Source organism: Solanum verrucosum, unplaced genomic scaffold (assembly GCF_900185275.1).
Source record: "Solanum verrucosum unplaced genomic scaffold, falcon-dt-bn FXZP01000020.1, whole genome shotgun sequence".
Lineage (NCBI taxonomy): Eukaryota > Viridiplantae > Streptophyta > Magnoliopsida > Solanales > Solanaceae > Solanum > Solanum verrucosum.
Genome location: NW_026019903.1, coordinates 1,017,224 through 1,026,532, shown reverse-complemented (window position 1 = coordinate 1,026,532; position 9,309 = coordinate 1,017,224). Strand labels below are relative to the sequence as shown.

The 9,309-nt window shown below is 35.9% G+C and overlaps 3 protein-coding genes and 1 pseudogene across 3 annotated transcripts; all 4 read right to left on the bottom strand.

Annotated features, from left to right (window-relative positions):
• Nucleotides 1-479: 479 nt before the first annotated feature.
• LOC125820076 (uncharacterized) lies at nt 480-1,211 on the bottom strand. The gene has a single exon (XM_049499494.1). The coding sequence runs from the start codon at nt 1,203-1,205 to the stop codon at nt 675-677; it is 531 nt and encodes a 176-aa protein (XP_049355451.1). The 5' UTR covers nt 1,206-1,211; the 3' UTR covers nt 480-674.
• A 497-nt stretch (nt 1,212-1,708) lies between these two features.
• LOC125819637 (pentatricopeptide repeat-containing protein At1g02150) lies at nt 1,709-4,895 on the bottom strand. Its single transcript, XM_049499102.1, has 2 exons — nt 4,424-4,895; nt 1,709-3,292 (listed from the first exon to the last, which is right to left on the bottom strand). The coding sequence occupies exons 1-2, from the start codon at nt 4,823-4,825 to the stop codon at nt 2,057-2,059; spliced, it is 1,638 nt and encodes a 545-aa protein (XP_049355059.1). The 5' UTR covers nt 4,826-4,895; the 3' UTR covers nt 1,709-2,056.
• A 1,096-nt stretch (nt 4,896-5,991) lies between these two features.
• LOC125820065 (uncharacterized) lies at nt 5,992-6,739 on the bottom strand. Its single transcript, XM_049499484.1, has one exon. The coding sequence runs from the start codon at nt 6,733-6,735 to the stop codon at nt 6,163-6,165; it is 573 nt and encodes a 190-aa protein (XP_049355441.1). The 5' UTR covers nt 6,736-6,739; the 3' UTR covers nt 5,992-6,162.
• Nucleotides 6,740-7,776: 1,037 nt separating this feature from the next.
• On the bottom strand, nt 7,777-8,350 carry LOC125820054 (uncharacterized; annotated as a pseudogene).
• Nucleotides 8,351-9,309: the final 959 nt, after the last annotated feature.

Below are 9,309 nucleotides of genomic sequence, written 5' to 3'. Positions count from 1 at the left end.
GATAGGCAGTTATGGGGCACACGGATTAGGATAGAAGATTAGTAGATAGGTGTATGTTGTCAAGCTTCTCCTTTCATACCAGTAGTAGCATTTACCCTCATACACTCTTCTTCATTAATTTTTGTAACTATATGATGTTTTTTTTTTTCATTTGTCGATTATCTTCGTATTCTGTTCTGGTTTGTTCATTTCTTTTCAGCATATTTTGTCATACTTTCTTTAATTTTTGCCATTGCATCTTCCTTAACTCCCAAAATAGGGATAAGGTGAGTGTACACTCTCGTTTCCTAGACTCCATTTGTGGGATTGTTGTAAAGTCTCCATTAGAAGAAACCCACAAATTGTATAAGAAAAAGGAAAGAGAATCATGTACAAAGTATAGTAGAAGTATTTAGGAGATGACAACAACATAAAGCTAATTCCTCTATACTCAAAACAATATGCATCAAAGCACTGAAACTAGCTACCTTATAGAAGTATTTAGGAGATACAACAACATAAAGCTAATTCCTCTATACTCAAAACGCTATGCATCAAAGCACTGGAACTAGCTACCTTATAGAAGGTAGAGACAGTTATTTATGTACTAGAACTTACATTGAAAAATGCCTAATTTTCTAAGCAAAGATCTCAATTCAAGAAAGAAAAAAAATACACATACACTCACTCATAAATCATTTCCGCTTAGCTTTTCTATGGCCACGGTTGAAATCATCATCACTATTTTCACCCTCGTCCTCCTCATCAGTGGTGTTTTCGTCATCGTCATCAGTCCCGGAGGGAGGTGAAGGATCAAGCCTAGCAGCATCAATGGCCCACTTAATCACCTTTTCAACTTCATCATCATCATCCTCTTCATCCTCCACCACCGCGTGTTGCTTAGCAGATGATGAAGCCGAAGAATAAGAGGGAAGTGAGCTTTTGAGAGATGCAAATCTGGTAAGCAAGTCATCTGACTCGTCGGTTGGTGAGGTAGCTGAAGGTGGCTGATTGACTAAACCCTTTTGGGAAATAGGTTTTTTGGGGGGAGTTTGCTTGGATCTGAGGGCTTGAAAACGTTGATCGAGATCTGGATCGATGAATTGGGTGGAAGAACCTCGAGCCATATGGGAATTCAGACTCAGCTTGAGGGACACGTCATCCTCTGCCGCACGGAGCAGCTCTTCCACCTCCTCCAATTCGCTCTTCCTATTCCGGCTATTCATTCTATTCCTCTCGATGCCCCGAAAAATACCTATTCAAGTTTTCAGTTAGACAAAATAGTCTTCTCTCGTTTTCTTATTTAAAAACCGGCCCAATATATATTATATATAGTTCTCACTTCGTTCCAATTCATGTGACACAAAATGAAATTTGAACTTTTTATATCATTTTCAAACAAGATATGTTACTCTTTATCTCAACTTATGTGACATTATTAGTGCTTTCGGGTCATTTCAAATCATATATGTTACTTCATCTGTCCCAATTTGTGGCACCGATAGAATTTTGTCATTTTAGAAGTCAATCATTTTTTTAAAATATTTTAAGTTATTAATTATAGGCACTTTTAACGTAATTTTTATATATATAACAGACTGTTCCAACACATTGCAAAGGAGAAACCTCAAGATATGTCAAAGTTGAGTTGTTAAGCAAGCAATATTGATACGTCAAATCCTCAGCCATGAAATAAAGAGACCAAAAAGAGGAAAATTTGGGATATAACTTTTCTTGGAACAATTTCAAGAGTAGAAGGAAAATGACATCTTCTACTTGAACCTCAAATAGATTAATGCAAAATTCATCATATTTACAAATAAAACCTCCAACACACTACCTTCTCTGGCTGATATTGATTGGCGAAGCTAAAATAATACACTTTTACTTGATGTTCAATAAACTACATATATCGCGACATGGAAAAGAAACCAAATTCAGTAGATATGTGTTTATCATGAATTGTCTTGCTTCTCAGCTCTACACAAGACTCTAGCTTTACGTACCAAAAATCCAATTTCACGAGGCATTATCCCCAATGTGTGTACATGGAAATATAGTTGCATTTCAAAGTGACTCACAAGCTTTCTTGCAATTGGTTGAGCAGTATGTCAGATCCTTCATCATTATCAGATGTATCCTTCTCTATTTCCGTCTCACTACTGGTAATTGTACCATTTGATAATGGAATATATGACATGTACTTTTCATCGTTAAGACACCCAACTTGCTTCAACACCTCCAACAGGGCTTCTTTATTTTGTGTATCATCTTCCTGCTCACAAAGCCTGAGAATGGAAGATACAGTTGCAGGTTTCGGTCTCCAGCTCTTTGATCCCTCAGTTGAAACAGCATCCTTCAAGCATGACAAAGCCTCTGATATTCTCCGATCCCTGATATGGCCTTCGGCAAGGATCTCACATGTCATTGAGTTTGGCTTTCCACCAGCTCCAATCATTTGGTCGAAGAAAGCACTAGCCTTGTCCACAAAACCCTTCCTCACATAATAACCCAACAAAAGATTTCCTATTCTAGGATCATAGTGCACCTTAACAGGTAGCCACTCATCATATATCTTTTCTGCACCTTCAATATCATCTAACCTCACCAGAGAAGATATTACAGAATGATATCCCAGGTTTGGAATATTTGGAAACTGCGATTGGTAGGTTTTCCAGATTCGGAGAACCTCTTCCTTTTTACCAAGACTACCATAGAGACTGATGAGATAATGATATGGAATTCGATCACGACCTGTGATTCTGCTCTCAACACTTTTCAAAGAGTCTTCAGCTTTTTTCAACTCCCCCAACTTAATGTACATAGTAGCCATAGTGCTAAATGTAGTCCAATTTGGATTGATATCAGTGTCCAGATTCATTTGTTCGAGTACTTTTTCCATTTTTTCTATAGATCCTTGAGATCCACATGATGATAACCAGATATTGTAGGAATATATATCTAGTGGAATTTTTTTCTCCTTCATTTCTGAAACCACGGATTCAACCTTGTCGTAGTCTTTAAGGTTCATATAGAGTGTCATCATCACATTGAATGGAAGAGCATGATCTGTGTAGCCTCTGTTTCTCATTTTATCGAGTAAAGATTCAGCTTGTTCCTTCTTTCTAGACCGCACAAAGGCATTTAAAAGAGACCCATATATCCGCTTATCTTTTAAGGTGTCTGGTAACTTCTCGAAGTATTCTTCAGCACTTGATATTCCATGTACTTTTGCTATCAGGTCTAATTGAATAGCAGTATCACTGGTGGTTAGTCTAAACCTCTCTGGTGTATTGTTCATCCACTCATACACCTGCAGGATACAAGATTAAGTTAAGCCCCAATGGAATTGCATTGCATGCTGAAATACAGTAAACTCAAAGAGTTAAATGAGTACTAAATGGGATAAAAAAAACTCAATACAAGAACGATTAATCAAGTTTTCATAATAGGACTGACAGAAAAAATGCATATTTCTCTAGTATACCAATTTACATTTGTATTCAGTCTAGCTGACAAGTTTCAGACCACAAGAAGTATATTGATACTCATTCAAAGTTTACAAGTTTCAGACTTTTGCACTTGGTTCAGACAGAGTGATAAAAATGTCCAGATTTTGAATTCTTTTAGATCATTAGTTTCACTTGGTCACAAAATAGACCAAAACATAGTGCACACTGCACAATTTCGTGCATCCATCAGGAAAAGGTTCAAATGAAGTAGCTTGCAAAGAGGAAGTTCCCTGGTAGATACCACTAGATAGAGCTACTAGTAAGATGGGACATTATTTTTTTGATAAGGTGAAGATAAAGCAAGATCGGACATCATTATGGTAAACAAGGCAATAGCTTCGGTTAAAGTAAATCCCAAGAAGATAAATTCCAACAATGTCTTGCACATAGACTGAAACAGAATATAAAGATAAAAATAATCGCATGACACTCTTACCGGCCACCGCCTCAAACACAAGAAGAAAAAAAATTCTGTCTAAGCAAACCTTCCCAGAATCCATATCCACAGACACAATCTAAAATTTGCAGTACTCTTATCTGGATCGCATCTTCCTACTTCAGGATAATTGCAACAAGCAGCTCATACAAGCTCTCAGGAAATATAGTATTCAACGTGTACAATGTCGGGCTACTCATGCTCATTACATAATTAGGAGGATGGTCATTTTCACTTATGTCCAAAGTTTTGTCAATAGAAGCTTCTTCATGCTATTGACTAGAACTTCTATTAAATTGGAAATGGTAGGGGAAATGCACTTCTGGTACATGACAGAGAGACTGTGACGTTTAATTCCATCTTATCCCTTAAGAAACACATAATTTAGCCTATTTTAAATCAAACCTAAGAATCCAAGCAAAGCAAAACAGAGAACACAAAGCAAAAAAACAGATAAAACCCCACAAAAAGATTCAAACTTCAATTGATTAGGTACCTCAAAAGCCAGCTTATAACGCCTAAACTTCCTTAGCTCCTTAATGACCCTAGAAAGCTCCCATTTCGTAACTTTTTTCCCCTCATTCTCCCACTGATTCAACACACTAACAGAGCCTCGTTCTGGTCCGTCATTCATAGATATTCTTTTGTAAATAGCATTCCATTTCACTATTGGCCGCCTCTCATAGTCAACAGTACCATAGCTATGCACCTGTGGTGTTGATGAACAGCTAATAACTGAATGATGATTCTTTGAACACATCAAGGGTTTAGTAAAACCACCCAAATTGCAAAATCCAGATGGGAAAGAGAGTGAATAAGAGAGGGACGATGAAAAAGAGACATAGTTTTCAGTTTTTTGATGTGGAGGTTTAACGGTGGTGGTGGGTTGTAGAAGCATTTTTGGGGGGAGTTGTAGGGTTTTTGAGCTTCAGGGGTTCTTGATTTTCTGTTAAACTTTGGTTGCGTGTAAAAGATAAGATGTCGACCTTAAGAATTGTAGAACTGTAGTGACAGAGTGACCCCTCTTGGTTTCTTTTATCTCGAATGAGTCCTTTTAAACCTTCATTTGTTTGCATTCCCAGTCCAACGACCAATTATGAAATAGATTAAGGGCGTATTCGATACGAAGAAAAATATTTTTCTTGAAAATAAGTGCGACTCTCTACTTATAATGTGTAAGCCAAAAGTTTGAAGTGAATTTTGAAATCTCTTAACTGCTAAACCAACTTCTACTCTCGTATTTACGGGATTTAAAATTTATATATATACACCAAAAAATATCTTACATATACGATATAATTTTTTATCTATGGAGTTGGGGTGAACACCCTTGCCTCCTTCTAGATCTTCCCCGGGTTGTGGAGTGGAGGGGATGAGGGCTACTGGATTGGGGTGAAGATGAGGTGTGTTGGAGGGTGATGAAAATAAATCAATGTGGAATGTTACTTATGAAACTTGTTTTTCCTACTCCGAATATAAGAAAGATAGAAAATATTTTTTGAAAAATAATTTCCTCCATACCAAACACACCCTAAAGTTATATGTATGTACAGTGTATAGTATTTTTATGGTATAAAATAAGTCATTATTTCTATGAATTTAACTTCTACTCACAATTGTGTTTAATAAGATCTATAATAATATGCAACTTTAGATGAAATTTGATATAACAAATAGAGTATTAATCTTGTTAAACTCGTTAAATTATACAGATAACACAAAAATTCTGAGCTCTATGAATATATAAGTTTATACCATTTTCTATTTCTTGTATAAGTTTATACCATTTTCTATTTCTTGTAGTAATAATTATTTTGGGATATAAATGAGAACAAAGTACTGACCAAGTCCAAGGTAATAGTTCAGCAAAGACGATTATTACACAACAAAATTGTTGACGTTTCGAAAGCATTAGTCCACACGCATTAAGGTTGAGCATTATAGGATAGATATCAAATTATCATATCAAAATTCAAAATTACCAAATCAATCCACACTCATGATAAAATAGATATCAAATTATCATATCAAAAATCAAAATCATCGAAATCGAATCTTTGGACTGTTATTAGATAGAAAGCAAATAATTGGAGTAGTATACAACACACAATTATACCAACAAAAAAAAAGGAGCCTAATATTTTATCTTGAGTAATATTCACCACAGAAAAAAGTTGACAAACACAACATCCTTGACTTTATTGCCACAAATCATCAAGCAATATTGGCCTAATTTTACACGGTATGAACAAGGGGTACAGATTCTTGATCAATTTCCTCATCCAAAGAAAAATCCTCTGCTACACAAAGAACTGCATGAGCCAAAACAATTGGAAAAGTTAGAGCCAAAGTGATTAAAAGATGAATTCCAGCACCAGTGACTATAAGAGCAAGACATGTCCCAATAGCTAGCAGTGGTAGAACAATAGGCCTTGTATCGAACGCGATAAGCCAATGAAACATAACAGAATTGGCCACTGAATTACGAAATAGCCAGTACAAAATTGCCACTTCCTTCATGGCAACTAAACAGACTAATGAAACTTTACATTCAGAAATAAGCAAGATGAAAAGGACTATCCACATGAATTCAGCATAGTATATCCCAAATTTGCGTAAGTCTTCTATGATTCGCGATGTTGCTGATTCAAGGATGGAAGGGATGCTAAATAGACATAAATTTTGGAAGGAAAATGACTTTTTGTATTCAAGATTTGGGATTTGTTTTGATTCATTAGGCTGAGTTTGGGATGAAGGATTTGTAGAAGTAGCTGATGTCCTTTGTACTGCTGCACCACAACTTGCCATATTTTGAAAGATGAATGTGTGAGTTAGTATGAAGAGGCTAAAGGGTATCTATAAATTGATTAAACAAAGTAGAATTGAGTCACTTTCAAAGTCAATATTATGAATTTTCTTCCATTTAATTTTAACTAGACTTTGAAAAATCAAAATAATCATGGACCTAGTCATGTATCATCATGGCTTTTGCCCCCATTGGTACGCACTACTCTTGAACAGTTGTAGGCTCCTTCACCGATTAGGCTAGGTACGTGACTTTAAGGAGTCCACGGGACATTTCCAAGTCTTAACTCTATAAGACTTGATACAAAAAAAAACAAATTGACTAAACCATTAGCTCAATTAGCCTCCTTATAATTATGGTAAATAAAGACCACATAGTTCCAAGTCTTAACTCTATTTAGTAGTATAAAATAAGAGACATTGCCCCTATGAATTTAAGTTCTACGCAAGATTTTGTTATCATCATATTGAGTTGACCTATAATAATATGCAACTCTATATGAAATTTGATATGGTAACTTAACAAATAGAGTATCAATCTGTTAAAACCTATAAAAATTACACAAATAACATAAAAATTCTTTAACTCGAATATATATTAAATATATTTTCTATTTCTTGTAGTTATAATTGAGGTATAAATGAGAACAATGAACAAGAAGAGGACTGACCAAGTCCAAAGTCAAGCAAAGACTAATGCAAATAATTGGCGTACCATACAACATAACAAGTTTTGGCACTTAATAATACAAACAAAAATGCCTAATATTGGCACATAAACTACAACACAACATACCCAGTGAGATCCCATAAGTTGGGTCTGAAGAGGATACAGTATACACAGACATTACCGTTACCTCGTGGAGGTAGAGTTTTGGCACATAAGCTAAACAACAGAAATACAACATCTAAAATGACCCCACACACACCAAAAAGAAAAAACTATCATGTGGCAGCAAATTCTCCCCCATCACAGGAAAAAAATTCACAGACTCACCATCCTTGACTTTATTGCAACAAATCACCAACAAAAGTAGCCTAATTTTACACAGTGTGAACAAGGGGTACATGTTCTTGATTAATTTCCTCATTGAAAGAACAATCCTCTGCTATCCACAGAACAGCATGAGCCAAAATGATAGGCAAAGTTGCAGCCAAAGTGATTGCAAGATGGATTCCAGCATTAGTGAGTATAAGAGCAACACATGTCCAATGGCTAGAAGTGGTAGAACAATAAGCCTAGTATCAAACGCGATAAGCCAACGAAACAGGACAGAATTGGCCACTGCACGCAGCAATATCAAGTACAAAACTGCCACCTCCTTCAAGGCAACTAAATATACTACTGAAACCTTACGTTCAGGAATAAGCGCGATGAAAAGGACTATCCACACAAATTCAGCATAATATGGCCCGAATTTACCTAAGTTTTTAATTATTCGCGTTGCTGCTGATTCAGGGGTGGCAGGGATGCTAAATGGACATGTAACTTGGAAGGAAAATGGTTGATTTTTTTCGAAATTCGGTAATTGTTTCGATTCATCAGGCTGAGTTTGGGATGGAGGATTCGGAGAAGTAGCTGATGGCCTTTGCACTACTGCACCATAACTTGCCATATTATTTTTCTTGTGAGATGAATGTGTGTGTGACTCTAAGAATGAAAGACTAAAGGGTATTTATTGATTGATTACATAAAGTAGAAATGCATCACTGTGAAAGTCAATACTATGAATTTTCTTCCCTATTAATTTTAAGCATAGACTTTGAAAAATCAAACTAATTATGGACCTGGTCATGTATGAATTTTGCCCCCCTTAGTACGCACTATGTAGCTTTGGATACACATGAAGGTTTACCTTAGCAATGACTATTTCTCCCCAAAAATACTTTTAACATGGTGTGATATTGCAAGCGCAGATTTTTGTTCATACCTTTCTACTGTGAAACTAACCTCGCCAAATTGTTGTTTATAATAATTAATGAATCATAATATGATTTGAAACTTATATAGGCCAAAGTTAATTTTATATTCTCGGGGGCTGCTGTAATCAAATGTTTATTTTATTACAGATGTTCTACCCACGTTTATCTATTAAAATAGCAACAAAAGTTTTTTAATTTTATATTTATATCTTCAATTGTACGTCTGTCATGAGAAATATATACTGTTAGAAGCAGAACAATGTTGGAGGTTTACGCAGCGCAGGTTCATGTGGGGTGGGTTAAAAACAAAAAATTATGCTAGGTGGGGCAGGGGCAAAGTCTTTGTGGGTTTACGAGTGTTTACCCCACCCCCGCCCTGCCCATTTGTCATCCCTATAGACGCATTTTTCAGAGGCCTTACATAATATCCCTACACAGTTTCTGTCAAATCTACCAGACAAAGTTTGTTTAAGTATTTGATGGAGAACAAGATATTCTCACTTTTGGCAAACTTAGAGGATCAAAACTGTTCAGGAATACATTTAAGGAACTGTTTAGAGCCTACCACCAAATATAAGGGACCATGCTATTATTTTCTCGAAATTAAGAGGACAGATGTGGAAATAATACCCAGAAAAGTGACAAATAATGGCA

What these genes read in the sequence shown, in the direction of transcription:
- LOC125820076 (XM_049499494.1), bottom strand. Translation starts at nt 1,205, where the DNA reads ATGAATAGCCGGAATAGGAAGAGCGAATTGGAGGAGGTGGAAGAGCTG.
- LOC125819637 (XM_049499102.1), bottom strand. Translation starts at nt 4,825, where the DNA reads ATGCTTCTACAACCCACCACCACCGTTAAACCTCCACATCAAAAAACT. An exon ending in GTTATAAGCTGGCTTTTGAG is followed by an intron (nt 3,293 to 4,423) that starts GTACCTAATCAA and finishes TGTATCCTGCAG; the next exon opens with GTGTATGAGTGGATGAACAA.
- LOC125820065 (XM_049499484.1), bottom strand. Translation starts at nt 6,735, where the DNA reads ATGGCAAGTTGTGGTGCAGCAGTACAAAGGACATCAGCTACTTCTACA.